Source organism: Talpa occidentalis, unplaced genomic scaffold (genome assembly GCF_014898055.3).
Source record: "Talpa occidentalis isolate TD23 unplaced genomic scaffold, MPIMG_talOcc4v2.1 talOcc4.1139, whole genome shotgun sequence".
Taxonomy (NCBI): Eukaryota; Metazoa; Chordata; class Mammalia; order Eulipotyphla; family Talpidae; genus Talpa; species Talpa occidentalis.
Window position 1 is genome coordinate 1 of NW_023601148.1, and position 17,705 is coordinate 17,705.

At 34.4% G+C, this 17,705-nt stretch overlaps 1 protein-coding gene across 1 annotated transcript; it reads right to left on the bottom strand.

The window, feature by feature from the left end:
• Nucleotides 1-1,299: 1,299 nt before the first annotated feature.
• Nucleotides 1,300-14,674, bottom strand: LOC119239778 (centromere protein R-like). The gene is made up of 5 exons (XM_037504181.1): nucleotides 14,558-14,674; nucleotides 14,047-14,140; nucleotides 13,547-13,603; nucleotides 6,616-6,666; nucleotides 1,300-1,360 (listed from the first exon to the last, which is right to left on the bottom strand). The coding sequence occupies exons 1-4, from the start codon at nucleotides 14,672-14,674 to the stop codon at nucleotides 6,617-6,619; spliced, it is 318 nt and encodes a 105-aa protein (XP_037360078.1). The 3' UTR covers nucleotides 1,300-1,360; nucleotide 6,616.
• Nucleotides 14,675-17,705: the final 3,031 nt, after the last annotated feature.

Here is a 17,705-nt window from a genome sequence, read left to right on the forward strand (position 1 = left end):
GCAGACTGACTGAAATAACTGCTGAGGGGAACAGCAGGCAAGACAGGAGAGGTCTGCCTCGCCATGTGGGCTTCTCCCTGGCCGGCCGGGAATCAAACTCGTGCTGCAGAGGCTGTGGATTACTTCAAAATGTGATGCTTAACCTCTTGTGCCACCAGGGAGGCCCGGTAATCTAATTTTGTCAAGACTTAAGGCAAGTACTTAAGTATGGGACAGCATTTACCTCCCTGTGGAAATAGTAAAAAATAAAAATGTAGAAATGTTTAAATAATGTGTTATCAAATTATAACACATATTATGATTCCCTTTTTGCCTTTGTTTTGTGATAGCACAAGTGATGATATAAAACAGCATAGAAAAGTAGCAATGAATGCTTCAAAATAATTGGAGGGGATCACATACTGCCCCAAATGTAAGGTCTTTTCTTTAGGTCCAGTAGTCTGCATAGTTCAGTTTAAAAACAACTTCATGTTTAAAGGTACTAAAAAATAGGTTCCAATATTTTATAAACAGATATGAAAATTTTAAAACAAAATATTTTTTCTCTATGAACATAGGAATAAGTAGATATAAAAACCCATCTCTGAGGGCCTCCCTGGTGGCGCAGTAGTTGAGCGCTGGGTTGCGAAGCTGCCTGCGGCCTCTGCAGCGCCAGTTCGATCCCCGGCTGCTCCCCGGCCACCGGAGGAGGGTCCCGCATGGCGCGCAGACCTCTCCTGCCGCCCGCTGCTCCCCTCAGCAGTGTACTTCGGTCCTTCTGCCTGTTCTGCTCCCCACTCTGGCTCTGGTGAATTCTCTCACCCTCCCACGCTTCTGACTGTACCCAGTGCATGTATAAACAAACCAAACAAACAAACAAATAAATAAATAAACATGCCTCTATTAAAAAAAAAAAAAACCATCTCTGAAACAGTTGCTCTTTTCAATAAGATCTAACACATCTGAGGCTTTAAGTGGGAAACTGGTACCTAATTACACTCACTACTAGATTTAGTCTGAGTTTTAAAATATATACCTCTACCAGAGGTGCCATTTTCAGAAATGCTTTATTAATAAGTACAGATACTACAAGTATATAGAAGTGTACATGATACAGAATATTTAAGTCAAGATTCTCTTCTACATGTTCGCTTACATTACAGGGTCAAGAAGAAATGTATTATTTACATTGAGATTATCTACTGGTGTGTGTAGAAAGTTTAAATTAGCTGCAAGAAATTTTATCTAGACATGCACCTGCCTAGTGCTATGAGCTGGTATTTACTGGGCAGATTAATTACAAACATTTCTTCTGTCCCTTAAATATGATCAGGCAGATGCAGAAGTTGGTGTTCATAGTGAATGCATTTCTTCTAAATGCCTGTGGGATATAAAAGATGATTATTAAATCAAGAATTAGTTTTCAAATTAATATGCATCTCATATGTGACTTAGGAAATGATTTAAACACTGTCTACTATTTACTTTGGTACCTAGTTTAGACTGATGATTTCTCAATTGCTTAATTTTGAGGTTTTTTTTTTAAAGATTTATTTATTTATACAAGAACTGGGTACAGACCAGATGTGCGCAAGGGTGAGAGGATTCACCAGAGACGGAGCGGGGAGCAGAACAAACAGACTGACTGAAATACATTGCTGAGGGGAGCAGCGGCAAGACAGGAGAGGTCTGCCGCGCCATGTGGGATTCTCACCGGCCAGCCGGATCGAACCCGTGCTGCAGAGGCTGCAGACAGCTTCACAGTGCGGTGCTCAACCCACTGTGCCACCAGGGAGGCCCTTAATTTTGAGTCTTAAGTGAGATTCATCTTCAGAAAAAAATTGTCAATATGAATACTCTTACATAGCATGTTTCAGACTATGAAGATGGCTCTTGAGAGACATCTGAGAAAGTTCTAAAACTCCAAAATGACTTACTGAAACCACCAAATCTACATGCCTTTGTCTATAAGCCTCAGGGCCTTTTAGCAGGTGTTTTCTCCAACAGCTGCCCCCCCCCCCCCCCCCGCCAAAAAGACAGTATTTGTGGACATTCCTATTCAGATTATGTCCCTATGGGGACTCCTAGTGGTGGTATAAGTTCTTGTCTGTTTGGCCCTTTTGTGAGAGAAAGCCTCTGAAGAAAGCAGTCACTCACTAGCACTGCTGGCACATATTCCCATAGGGCATGTGAACCATTCACTCCTTAAATACCTCTTCCTTGCTTACATCAGCAGCTGTGCAGAAGTAACGACACCCCGTATCTTTACCCATTCTCCAGAATCCACCCACCTAGAAGACAGTTTGCCAACCTGACAACCAACTTGCCAAGCCTTGTTTGAGTCTGGTCTGAATTCCTGTGGCTTTTAAACACTCTTAATACCCTGATAGGTTATCAGAACTAATGATAATACTATAAAGGAAAGGAAGACTATAATTTATTAAACAGTTACTATGGGGGGGTACTAATTAAGCTAATAATTTGTACAATCCCACAAGGTAAATATTATCAGTCCCATTTTAGGGGAACCAAGTCCTTGTTTGCAATCACACAGCTAAGTAGGTAGTAGAGTTAGTGTTGGATATCTAATCTAAATTTTAGCAAAGAATTTTCAACTGACCATGGCTACTAAAACTGTTGAGAAAGACTGATGTCAAATTTAGGGTCCAGCAAAAATATTTGATCTGTGTGAATGTCATAGCACAAGAGTAGGGAGTGGCGGCATGTTTGTTATTTCTGCACTGCTATATTGGTTCTAGAGATGAATATCTCATAATACAAATGAAAATAATTTAGATTCAGTGATGGAGTTCATAAGCAGTATATATTGACAGGATTCATTCTTGATATGGCAATTATATTTTTTATAAAACATATTTTGTATTGTTACTTATCTAATCTTCATTGATCCACTTCTGAATTGTCTGAACTTACTAGCATGGTGATCCTGTCAGTGACGTGACCTGAATCTACCTTTCCACCATTCTGTTACTCTGCCTTTTTTGCTCAAGTTGTTCTCTGCAAAGGTCTCCACAGACTGTCAAAATTACCCATTTTTCAATTCCTGCTTCCTAGAAAAGTATAGTTTCCATTCTAGGGTCTAAGTGGCACTTAATCCAATATAATATAGAGAATAACTGCAACTTTAAAATCATGAAACTTTAAAAATGACCTAATCACTCCATCCTGAGGTAATCTATGTCTGCTGTGTATTCCTATATTACTGCTTATTCTTTACTGATTCTTGTTTATACTATATAAATCTTGTGTCCTTAACTTGATAACTAGGTTACAAAAGGTTGGCATTATGCACAGTGCTTTGTTTATACTAAGCTTCATACTTTTATTTACCAAATGATTTATCCAAATTGTATCTAGATAAAGTATCACTGTACCCCCTGCAGTATCCCTGTTAACATTAGGGAAGATAGCGAAGATCATTCTTTTACTTCTCCTAAACACCTTTATTGGACTTAGTACTACTTGTGGCCTATGGATTGCTGTCTCCCTTTTAGCTCTCTTATTTTCACATCATTTTATAAAGGTTTTTTGCTTTGTAAAGCAAATGAATTTGTATGGGGTAGTTCCTACCTCCTCACACACTAAATAACACAGTACGGGAGACATAATCCCTGAAGTGTGAGAGAGAGTAGGAATTGGTGTGCAAAAAGGAAGTTGGCCAAAGTGGTATCCAGGAGTACTATGCCTATTAGAAGTTTCTAGGGCATAAAGTCAGGGAGTGTAATACCCTCCTTTAGTCAGTTGGGTAACTATGATAAATGCACAAAAGAAAACCAATGAAAGGATGTGGAAGAGAGAGATCTGAGGAAGCCTAGCATAAGATGAATCACAAGCAGGTTTTGAAAGATTGGTGATATTTTGAGGATGGAAGAAAAGATATGCCATGCAAAGAAGAGAAGAACAGAGGTAAGGGGAAAAGAAAGGCACTTTCTAAGCCATGTGTCTAGAGAATGGTAAGTAACCTGGAGTGACTGAAGTACAAGGAAAAACAGGAAAGGTAAGCTGTGGTCATATAAGAGAGTTCTAAATATCACTATAAATTGGGATTTTACTTTGAATATGGTGAAATAATACTTTTTAAAGCAGTAGCAGGACAGGTTATGGGGGCAAGAGACCAAAAATAAGAGACACGGGTTATAAAGGGAATGATGATAATCTAGATGAGAAGTAATAAAGGGATAAAATAGTGCAGGTGATATGGAAAGGAGAAGTAAACTTTTTCAGAAGTGATATGGTGGAAGTTGATGTGAAGGGCAAAAAAAAGAGAATTGAGATTTTGAACCATATCATTGGAATGAATGCAATTTCCAGAAAGGTAAATGAAGAAAAATTTTGGGGAAAATTATGAGTTCAACATATTGGGGGACATTGTATACCAAATGAGATTGTGGATATCAGCTGAGGGAGAAGGCTCATAAATAGATTTGGAGACCTTATACACTAAGATAAGAACTAAAGTCAAAGGAATGGAAGAGATCATGAAGTGCCCAAAGTAAGAAGAAAACACAGTCAAAAAGAAGAACCCAGGGAAATGCCTCAAAGGTGAAGTCAGGTTTTATTTCACTGTCATTTTTTTCTGTTGCTCTCCAATAAAAAGGAAGTTGACAATTCCTTCCTTAACCTTAATCCTTTCAAGTTTTCTGAAAGTACTACTCAGAGACTTAAAAGAACACTGTTAACTTGTGAAGCTCTTTAGTAAGAACCCATGAACACAAAACTATTCCCAATATTTTAAGTTCCCCAAAGGCCACTGAGACTGCCATTTACTAAAGGTGTATATTGATTTGCCAAATGTATAACAATATATATTTATGACCACCATCTTATAGTTCTGAAATTTTATGTTTAATCCTAGAATTAACCGTTTAATCCTAGAATGAATAAATGTGTCTGTGTGTATACATTTTATATCTTAACTATTTAATAGGACATCTGACCAGCAATGAAACCTGAAATTCATAGTTCACTACTGTGTAGTGGACAGGCTCTAGCACCAAACTACTCGGGTTAGTATCCTGGCTTGGTCTCTTGGGTGATTCTGTGACAAAGTACATGACCCCTTTGTGTTACAGTTTCCTCATCTATAAAATAATTAGTTGTTGTGAAAGTTAAGTGGGAAATGTATGAAGTACTTACAATAGTGCCTGGCACACAGAAAGTGCTATAGATGTTATTGTAATAAGCTATTATTTGTTGTATAACAACAGAATGGACATTTTAATGAATGAGAATGAGATAATTTTCTATTTAAAAAGTCTTGCAAATTTATCTAATTTCTGTATAAATATTTCACAAAGATGCTAATTTATTAGGAAGTCAATATTAATCCCATGAAGTAGTTTCCAAAGAAATGTATTTTCAGGATAGAATAGAATTTTCATTTTGTATTGTTTTCTAAGAGATAGTAAGCAACATCTGGTCAGCTTTAAAGAGTCTTAATATTAATGCCACTAAGTCTGGGGTAATGCTAGTTCTTAATGTGAACCTTTAGTTACAGGTTCACTAAATAATAATAACACATATTAACTTGTATTCCTTCAAGCTAATACATTATAATAAGCTATTTATAAAAATATTTTAACATACTTCTGAATTCATAGGAATTGCTTTGAAGGTCCAACTAAGTAATACATAAATTATTTAATCAATTTAGCACATTTCCAACTTCATAGATTTGCTTTATCTTGTTTAGAGAGAAGTGCCCTACGATTCTATAACCCACCAGTCAGTATCTAGTTAGCTATTTATACTACAGGTGTTCAATTTATACTCACTTAAAAATATATCTTTTAAAGCTAGCCTGGTCAGGTGGGTTAGTGTCCTTTTTCTTTTAAATATTTTTTTATAAAGATTTATTTATTTATGCATATAGGAGCTGGGGTACAGGCCAGAGATGCAGGGTGGGGGAGGGTGAGAGGATCACCAGGGACAGAGTGGGGAACAGAACAGGCAGACTGACTGAAATACACTGCTGAGGGGAGCAGCAGGCAAGACAGGAGAGGTCTGCTTTGCCTAATGGGTTGCTCCCTGGCTGGCCAGGGATCAAACTCCTGCTGCAGAAACCGCAGATTGCTTCATAGTGCGGTGCTTAACCCCTTGCGCCACCAGGGAGGCCCTAGTGTTCTTTTTCAATAAGTGTATAATTCAGATCTTGTCAGGTTGCTCTTCTATTGTCTACAAGAATATATTAAATATGGGGCCTCCCTGCTGGCGCAGGCAGTTGAGCACAGCGCTATGGAGCTGTCCGCAGCCTCAGCAGTGCAGGTTCAATCCCCGCCAGCCTTGGAGCAACCCACATGGCGAGCAGACCTCTCCTGTCTTGCCTGCTGCTCCCCTCAGCAGTGTATTTCATCAGTCTGCCTGTTCTGCTCCCCACTCTGTCTCTGGTGAATCCTCTCACCCTCCCGTGCATCTGGCCTATACCCCAGTTCTTGTATAAATAAATCTTAAAAAAAGAATATATTAAATATGATTTCAATGAAAACTCTAAAGCTCATGTCCCTATTTTTCTTACAGATAAACAGTACCAAATCTGATAGTGTAAGTAAAATTTCCAGCTGAACAAAACAGTGAAATTTAACAAAGCTAGACTTAATTAGAAAGGTGAAACAGTACCTTAGTTTAAGATGGCTTTGAGGAATTCATAGCTGTCAAGATGACATAATTCTACATGAAAGAAAAAAGAATATTTTCAGAAAACAGCTCAGAGTAAGCTGTCATAGTATGAGACCAAATAATTGTTGAATCAAAAGGAAATTAAAATTAAAATAAATAACACCAATATAATGTTTTATTTTACATTATAAATAACATCTTTGGGGTACAAATTCTCTTTTTAACATTATACTGGGTTGCCTTATTCTGATTCAGAATGTATATTTAAAAATGTAGAATAAAAACCACACAGGAATTTATAATTATAGTGTGCTATGCTTTAATATAATTACTTGTCCTTTGTGCTAGATTCTATAATCCTGAGGGCAGGACTATGTCAGACTTGCTCATTAGTGTATTTGGAATATTAGAACATTGCCTGGTTCAAGGTCAAACTCAATAAATAGTAAATGAATGAGGCAAATAAGGAGATAGAAATTTATATGTATTTGAATATATTTAGATAATTCCTTTAAGAAATTTTTAAAATAGCCACTTGTTTTCATTCATTTGCTGAATGTGCATTATGGATCTTCTATCCAGGGTTTGTACTAGATTCTGGGGCTACAGTATAGAAAGACTGTTTGCTTGCCAAGGAGGGGTCCAGAAAGAGCCCTGAAACTAAATAATTGCAATACACCACCATATTATAAGATACATTCATAAACATTCAGGCAAGTGTTGCAGAAGCCTAGGAGATAAAGCAATTTAGCTTTACCGAGGCAAACTGGGGATTATTTCACAGAGGATATGACATCTGAAACTGATCTTATAGAATGAGCAGGTATTTGCTAGACAGAGAAGAAAGAAAAAGAAATCCAGAGAGAGTGAAGCAGTAGACAGGTCTGGAATTCTGAGAGATTCTAGAATGCTGAAGCATATGGTGCGTAAAGTATGAGTTAAAATAACTACTTGCCTCCTAGCTGAGGTGCTGAAGGAAAATCATCTTATTTACTTATTATACAAGTTCTACTTGTAACTACAATTAGTTATATAATATTAAAAAATATCTGCTTTATTATTATATGTATGTACTTAACATATATAAACCACTTACATAGAGGATTTATCTATCTCTATTTTGAGGGTTTTTTCTGATTACTTTAAGAGTTAAATGGAAAAAAAATGTTCACCTGTCAGGTGGCGCAAAACCAATTTCTACTTAATGTGCCAGAATATTTTTTCTCCACCTCAAGAACAGTTAGTCTTCAGTCTATTCATTACTGTCTTTTTATAGTATTTTTATTTAATAAAACCTATTAAGACTACCATACAAATCTCTTTACTTATGCTTTTATCTTTTAACTGATCAATTTTTATATTGCTGACATCCCTTCTTCACCATTTGCTCATTTAAAAATTCATAGTATGTGAGATATGTCTCTGGAGAAAATGTCTATAAAATTTGTTACAGCTGGCAAATGTGTATGAGTCAGTGATAGCACATGACTAAATGCTTCACAGAAAATAAAATTTGTTTCTGTAGTAAGCAGAACTGTTTAAATGTTATTTATTTTTATGTTTCAAAGAAAATATATTGTGAAGTGCTGCATTGATTTAATACGCAACAATGTCTGTGTACATGCTGTAGAAGGAAAATTTATGAAACCTTTGCACAACTCCTTTAATTGAATTTTCCAAATCTCTCACCACACACAAATAATCAATATCTTCTGCAGAGAAAACCAGTCAGAATTATTACAGTCTTTCGTTTCAATTTTGTTGTCATCAGCACATACAGAGCACCTGGATATTTGTAATGTCTGATAGCAAGTTATTTATACCCTTTAAACCTATAATTGCTATTAAGTACAAATCTATGGTTTAATTTTTTTTACTGATTTAAACGATAAAAATTATCATTTCTAGTGAAGTTAAAGATATTTAAATCATAGAAGATTGAAATAAACCATTTTTTCCCTTAAATTCTAGCCAAATTTCAAGTAAGCAGTTGAAATGTATCTCCTGGTGATGACTAATGTAGAACAAGAGCATTAACATTATTAAAAGAAAAGTATGACCCACATAGCACAGCATAAATGACAGCTGCATCCTTATGAAGACTTAAGGAGAAAAAGTTGTCTACTAATGCATGTTTGTGTCACTAAAACTAATATCTTAATTTTCAATCTCCAGATAAACCAAGAGTATTAAAGTATAAGAGGGAGTTGTTTCCCTTAAAACTCATCATGTTTAAACCTCACACTCACTGTTTTAAAAACTGAAGTATTTATTTGAAAAAACACTCTGTTCAATGTTAAGATATAACAGAAAAAAACTCCAGTGTTCTAGGAGGAAAATTATTTACCTAATAGGATGAATTTTTTTTCAACATAGAGTGGGATAAAGAACAATGTATTTTTAAGTTAAAAAATACTTCAGTGGGAAAAAAATACTTCAGTGGGTGGTTAGAATGAAAAGATAATATCAAACTATTTGACAGTCTTAGAACAGGAGGAATTTAAAATTTATCTTGTAGTGTAGTCCAAAAATTTGAAAACTTTAAAACCATTAACTAAGATGAAGTTTACAATCTAAGAACATAGTAAGTTGGTTAAAGAAATCAGAAACATTATAGTTTGTGCTTTTCTTTTTAAGGTCAGAGCTAGAAATTCCAAAATATTTTGTATGATAAACAGTGAAACAATTAACCTTTTTGAACAATGTAAAGTTCAGATGGCTACATTTCATTTAAAATATGCATACTACAACCTACACAATTATTCTCAAAACAGATAATATGTTTTGGACTAAAGCTAAATGTCTCGATTTCTTGTCTTGGCAACTGCTCTACAATTTGCTTACATTCTTTTCAAAAACATTTTGTTTACTGGAAGTTCTAGTCACAGACAAACAATGATGGCATTTTCTAATTCTTCATAAAAAATGAAAATAGTAAGTACTACATAATGCCATCTATTGACTCACGAATATTTGTTTCAAGTTGTTTTAAGTAGAGGTTGATTACGTAAAGTAAATAATTTCATGCTTTACCATGTGATGATAATGTGACATTCCATCTGTATCAACTCATTGAATGGTCATATGTTTTAAATTTTCAGCATAACAAATTAAAAATAATAATGAAAATTCACATTCAAATCTAACAGAAGAAGAACCTTTCATATCGTTATTTTCCTAATAGTCATAAAGCCAATATTATTAAGGAAAGTGAAGTTAGGCTTACATCCTAAATAACTGGAAACAGAAGCCTTTCTTTGTTTAAGAAATTTGTATTTAGCAAAAGACAGCCTCTTTTATCCATAAGCCCTATGAAGAAATTTTCTGATTTAAAGGTCCAGTTCTTCTGAAAATCTTGAAAACCTCAGTATACATTTTCATGTCATTGTACATATTTTAAATTTCTCTTGAATGAATTCTATAAAATCTTAGTAATGTGCATCAGATGTCTATTTAAAACTTAGCAATTATACTCCCATCTAGAAAAAAAAACTGCAAATGAGATTAAACAAGCTAGCACTGAAGTGAAAAACCAAAGTACTGATTTGAAGGGGCAATGAATGACAGGCACAAAAGTTGGATCTTTGCTGGTCTAGTCTCTTTTTAAGTATCCTAGAAAAATTTTACAAGAATCTGAAGAGAAAAAAAATCTGGGGGATAAGTCTTTTGACACTGAAACAAGTAATTTGTTTACTCTCATTTTCATAATTATTTAATAAATCCAAAATTTAAAGGGCTGAATTTTATATTATTTGATTTCTAGCTATACAATTTCTAATATTATGAAAATTCCCAAAACATTTTAAAATTTAAACAACTCTGGGCAATAGATTAGTAAAAGAAAAACAGTAATAAAGAAAATTCTATAAAAAACTAAAGGTTAGGTTCCCAAATAAGGAACATGTAAAGCATATTAATTTGAGATGTCAAAAAATTTAGCAAAGTCCTCTTAAAATGAATGTATGTATACAATGGAAAGTTAGTAACTTAGTAAAACAATTTACATATGTATGCACATGTGTTGGTATACATCATCTTTATCAAACAGACAAACAAAAACAAACCATCAATAAATAAATAAATATATATAAAGAACCAGAGAAAGAGGAGGGGAAAGCGCTTTGTTTTTATATAACAAAGTTATATAAAAATATATAACAAACTCAAATTATAAAGAAAATAAGCTTCAATCTGATTTTCAGACATTACTTTTAAGAATTAGTTGAGAAGCTAATGAATTCTTTAATACCTAAGGAATATAAAGAGCTAATACAGGTCTTGCCAAGAAACAGAAATAGAAAATGACACTCTAAAATATATATTATCTATTATATGTAACATGACAGATTATATATTAATGCCACATGTCATATATTAATAGATATATATTTTGTATACCATAACTCAGTTTTCATTTAAACCACAAGGGATAATCAATGCTTATTATAAATTTTGAAACAATTTAATAATATAATTTCCTCTATACATGAATAAACGCTGAGTTCTAAGGGAAAACCTGGTAATGGGTACATTGGTTTTAATGTTTACAATACTACAAAGTAGTTTTAAGGCTTATCATGTGCAAACATACAAATAACTGGTATAACTGGATAACTAAAAGGGGATAATTACCTCAACACATGGAATATAGCCTTTTAGTGTCTTAATATTTTGGGAAGGAAATTATACTTTTGAAAAATATACCCATTAATCATCAGCATTGATAATTCACTTATTCTATAATTTTCTCTTCCTCATTTCTCAAAACTTGTCAAATGCCAACTATATCTGATTATAATTAATTCTATAAAATTACATGTTTTTTAAATATCACACTATTGGCATAGAAAATATAGAAGAAAGACTTCTTTTAGTCAAGAGATAAACATTCTAATTTCCCATTATGATCCTCTAAAACTTGTCAAGTTAGAGAAACTGAAACTTAGTCATACAGTCTATCCAAGTCATATAGCATCTCAAGTCTTTCAAAGAAAGATTTAATTTTCATATTCTTAAATTACAAGAGCCACAGAAGTTAGCTGCTCAGCAGAAAGGCTCAGGAAGCCTGTTCAGCTCCCTTCCCACATGAGCCTTGGAGGGTCTTGCCATGACCCAGTGTCCTCTGGAACTGACCAGCAGGGAATCACAGCACTTTCCACTGAAAAATCATCACTGGTATAGTAAAGACCCTAATCCCATTCTAACAGACTAGATTGCCTGAATCAGTTTCAGTTATGCTTAATGTCTGAATCTGAAAGCTGGGATGACTGGGTGATTTCATTTCTTTTAGGAAGAGGAAGCATGGGATAATAAAAAACAAACACCAGTTTTTGAGGTAGGTATTAAGTCAGACACATAAGTAAGCAGTGCCTTTGAACAAGTTAACATTTTGTGTGTCTTTGTTCCTTATCTATAAAGACAATGTTAATAGCTGTCTTGCAAGCTACTGTAATGATCTACTGATTCTAGTATAGGGAACATAGTAATTATTGGTTTTCAATAAATGGTAGTCATTGGTATTCAAAAACGGTAGACTAAAATATGGCTACCCATTTCAAGTCCTACCTCTATAGGGATTGCGAAAAGCCATTCATGTCAGTAATATTAAAATGATCCCTCTTAAGTTGTCTAAAAGTTTGAAGATTTTATTCAGTGATTATTTTGCTTACTGAGGTATAGATGTGCATATGCTATGGGACTAACAACCTGCCAATTTAGTTTCCCATACTGTGAAATGCTCAGAGACATAAGAGTTTACAGTAGATCAAATATCATTAATGATCTGAAAGTTTTCAGGGTACCAGTTACAAAGTAACATTTTATGCTTCTGTTTACCCTAATGCACCATTAAAGCTGTCATTTGTTAATACACTGTTACCCCTATTTGTATTCTCAAAAGAATTTTGAATAAAAAGGCAAAATTTAAATCTTAAACTGAAATGTATTTCAAAAGGTATTTTAAAAGTACAATCACGGAAGTTATCTCACCAGACATGGTCATGTATTAAATGCAATATAAGATTTTTCCCTCTCCCTCCACGCTTTCTTTTCTCCTTCCCTGTGTGTGTTCACCAGAATGGTCAGGGAACTTTCACCTGTTTTAGTTAGGTTTTCATTTTCTCAAATTCTGACCAGGAGCTAAATATAGTTGGAAACTGATAATCACTCAGTTTAACTCCAAAGGAGTGGGAAAACTCAAATTTACTCGCGTAAAATTGTGCAACCCTTAAGCAAAGTGTTTCTTCAGTAACGTGGATGGAACTAGAAGGAATTATGCTCAGTGAAATAAGCCAGAAGGAAAAAGAAAAATATCAGATGGTTTCACTTATAACAGGAATATAGGGGAACCCAATAAGACATCAGTGGAAAAAAAAGTAGCAGTACAAAACACAACAAAGCAAAAAACGGACAATTATAAATCAGAGACATCCTGCAGGGGAGGAGGGGGGAGAGGGATCAGAGGGAGAGGGAGGGAGGGAGGAGCACAGGGGACTGAGGTGATGGTGCACGGGTGCATTGGGGAAGGAAATTCCATGGGAACTACACCTGAGAGGGTAGGGGAAGCAAATATTGTTTAAAAATGAACAATGATATAAAAAATAAAATTAATATTAACCCCCCCCCAAAAAAAAGATAAAATCACTCTTTCCACAAACCTTTTCCCTTTGCAAAACAGGAGTGGCAGTTCTCCTGCCATGTGTGACTATGCAGGTGCCTCTCTTTCTTTCTCTTTTCCTAATAAGGCTGTCCTTTTAAAATGTAAAGAAAAATAAAAACAAAAAACCATACAGTAGTCTTTTTTGCAATATAAAATTTTTCAAATGAGATTCATGGCCTTTTAAAAGAACACACTAAAAAAGGATTCATGATGATTAGTTCTAAAGGTTGAAAGGATATGAAAGAATCTCACATAATTTAAACACAACCCTACCTTTGTTAGGAAGTTCTGGACTCTTTTCAAACAGCTTTTCTTTCATTGCTTTTCTCACTTAAAAAAAAAAAAACAACTCATGTTAATAATTACAAGAACTCTGAATCATTTCCCATCCTGGAAGAACAACTTCACGAGAAAAAAATAATTTGAATAATTTATAGGTATTAAGTACAAAATGGAATAACTTTCGTTTTATTTTTTAAAATGAGTGCACTGACAAAACCTAATGCCAGTTTCCATTGTACATTCTTTACCTTCACATTCAAGAAGAATTCCTGAAATATCATATCCTGATAAAGAAGGCTTCCTAATTCTTTAAATAATACTTCTATCACATGTCCAGTAGTGGCATACATAAAGAAGTGTACTAAATTAAATTGGGGGGAAGATAGTTTATCTTTAAAATTAAATATATTAAAGTACACATCTAAAAACACACCTAAAACACATCTAAAAACAAGTACAGACACCAGTGAAAATTCATGAATTTTTCTTACTTAGTTCTTTCGTTTTCTGCATCTCTCTTTTTAAGAATCGTGGCGCATGGAAGAAACCAATGAGATTTTCAAGCTCTCTACTGCCCTCCAAAGCCTAAAAGAAAGTCATCTTAAATGAGTTAGTACACTGTTTACAAATATGACTGTTACTGACAATTCTAGTGAGAATATATTTCCTTCATCTGAAAAATTCAAACTCTATACTAGAAAATAAAGCTTCTTTTTTAAAATTATTGTAAACCTTAAAAATGCCCAAATTAAAACAATTTATAACTTAAAAGGACTAAACAAAGACTACAAATTTATGTTTAAATGTGAAAAAGTCAGATGTTATAAAATATTATGTGTATTTGATATTCATAAAAGAAGAAATTTCCATGAAACTAAATTAAACTTACTGCCTGTAAATTCTTTCCTGGATTGACTACAAATCTGGGACTTCTCCTGTTTTCAAACAGGGTAGTGGAAGTATGAAAAATCACATATAAAAAATAAAAAAAACCCAACAAACCTGGATACTGCTTAAATTTTGCACTATTTCCATGATTTTTTCTGATGATTTTTCTACTTTAGATAACAATACCAAGAATCTATGAACAAAGAAAGAATAGTTAGCAAGAGCAAGCATTTAAACAAGGCAAGTTATTTTCAGAGCTTTAATTCTCTTTAAAGGATCTTAGATTGTTTTTAATCCTTTACATTTTTCAAAGTAGTAAAAGATATATTACTACTGAATCATTTCTTTACAAATACAATATATATAATCAAGCACCCTAACTTTCAGAGTTTCACTTTCAACCCCACTGAGCGATGTGCCTTTCTCTATAATACCACCATTAAAACACTAATATACCTTCATCTTATTTACCTTGATCTAGGTCTAAGAGTTAGTGCTACCTAGTGATTTGATTTTTTAAAAATATAAAACATGGGGCCTCCTTGGTGGTGCAAGGGGTTAAGCACAGAACTGTGAAGCTATCTGCAGCCTCTGTAGCATGAGTTCGATCCCCGCAGATCCTCAGCTGGCCAGGTAGATACCCACATGGTGCAGCAGACCTCTCCTGTCTTGTCTACTGCTCCCCTCAGCAGTGTATTTCAGTCAATCTGCCTGTTCTGTTCCCTACTCTGTCTCTGGTGAATCCTCTCACCCCTTGCACCTCTGGCCTGTATCACAGTTCTTGTATTCATAAATAACTAAGTCTTTAAAAATATATAAAATGTCTTATGGCTTTAAAATATTTAAGGGTAAAAAAAGATATAAAGGCACTCTTTTAAATTTTATCTTTTTATTGAGGGAACACTGTTTTACAATACTATATATGATTTAGAGGTATAGGATCAACATCTTCAGGTATTGTAACCACATCACACCCACCACCATGGCACCCATTGTGCTCCACCATAGTGCATTGTTCCCCCCACTCCTTTGTCCTCTTCTTTTCCCCTTACTACCCCACTAGCCGAAATTCTACAGTTGGATTTCTAGGGTTTGTTATTGGTTTGGCTTTATCTGACCCTCTGTTTTGTTTCTCTATATTTCACAAATAAGTGACACCATTCAGTATTTATCTTTCCTCTTCTGACTTATTTCATTTAGCGTCAACCCCTCAAGTTTTATCCATGTTGTTTAAAATGTAAGTTTGTCTTTTCTTTTTTTAGTGTAGCTGAGTAGTACTTCATTGTGTATTTTTAAAGTAATTGTATTTTTTTTATTGAGGTATTTTCATTTACAACACTGTATGTGATTTAGAAGTGCAGGTTCACACCACTTCAGGTGTATGTTAGTTACGATGTCACACCCACCACCAAAGTATCAATAATCCACTACCATAATCCACTTGCCTCCCCACCCACAGTATCCCCCTCTCAGTTTTAATTCTGCAGTCAGGTTTCTAAAGTTTGTTTTGGTTTAGTTTTGTCTGTTCCTGGATACAAAGGCACTCTTAAATTCAAAAAATGAAAAGTCACTGATAATTCTACCTCCCAAACATACCTCTAGTCAGCATGTTAGCAATCTGGAAAAATTCTCTTAGGTTTTTAAAATTATTATTATTTTTATTTTTCTGTTTTTTAAAATCATGTATATAACTTTATATCATAACCTTTACATTTATAGATGTGTGTGTACTGTGCACATGTGTATATGTATATGAATATGTATGTGTTTGTGTTGGCCACATCATCCATGTGGTTAATTTTGAAAGATGCACATATCCAACATAGTAAACATATCAAAGATGATTTTACATTTCCTTATTGTTGGAATTTTATGTTCTTTTCCAATTTTAAGTTCTTATAACTTCCAATTTTAAGTTCTTATATAACCAAGTTTAAGTTCTATATAACCATGGTCTAATAGAAATATAATCTAAGTCACATATATGTTAAAATTTTCTAGTAGCTCATTAAAAGAAGTAAAAAGAAACAGGTGAACCTAATTTTAGTACTATATTTTCTTTTGTTTTAAAGATTTATTTATTTATGCATACAAGAACTGGGGTACAGGCCAGAGGTGTGGGGGTGAGAGGATTCACTAGAGACAGGATGGGGAACAGAACAGGTGGACTGACTGAAACACACTGCTGAGGGGAGCAGCGGGCGAGACAGGAGAGGTCTGCTGCACCATGTGGGTCACCTCCCTGGCTGGGAATCGAACTCATGCTCCAGTGGCTGCAGATAGCTTCAGAGTGCTGGAACTTAACCCCTTGCACCATCAGCAAGGCCCCTAGTAATATATTTTCTTTAACTCAATATATCCAAGGTATTAATTCAACATGTAATCAATACAAAATTTATTCATGATATTTTGTTTTTTCCCCAAAATCCAGTGTGTACTTTATATTCACAGCACATCTCATTTTAGACTAGTCACATTTCATATGCTCATTAGCTATGTGTGACTGGCTAGTGACTATTGTTTCAGAGAGCATAAATCTATACTATTGATTTAATAAGAAAAACTAGGAGATCTATTTAAATGCTTTTCAAAATCCCATCAGTGTTATCCAGTAACATTTCTCACTATTAAAAAGACAAATATATGTCAAATAATCATATACAATGAATATTTTGAATAGTTTCAATTAAATACATATCTAAGTATGTAAGAAATAAGAGCATTGTATAAAAACTAAAAATTATGTAATAGTGTTGATTTTTCTTTTAAAAATTTCCTTTATTATTACGTATTTTCAATTAAAAGTTACCTATCTAATGTTCCAATTAGCACCAGAACCTCAGTTTGAAAGATAATGTCCCAAAATCCCTCTCACTGAACTCCGAAAGCTAGAGGGAGCAAGACTTACGTGACTCCCACTCAGGGCTGAAACCTCCAGCCTCTCCTATGTTATGCCTAATTCTACTTATTGCCTCAGGGTGCAAAGCTAAGCTAAGGCAAGTAAACTATAGTGTTAAAAAGGAATATGAGGGTCTCTCTACATTGCATCCCTTTCCTGGGAGTACTTGAGTCTCTTACATTGTCTTACTGTACCTTAAGGAACTAATGTTGCCTCCTGATGACTCTCAGGGAGTTAGTTGTGTGGGATGGGCAAGGGTGTCATCTTGAGTGATTCCAAAGGACTCTGTTAGACAGTGTAAGATATAAATGAAGGCCCCAGGAGTTGTACAATGTAGTAGCCCCAAAGGATTTACTAGGAACT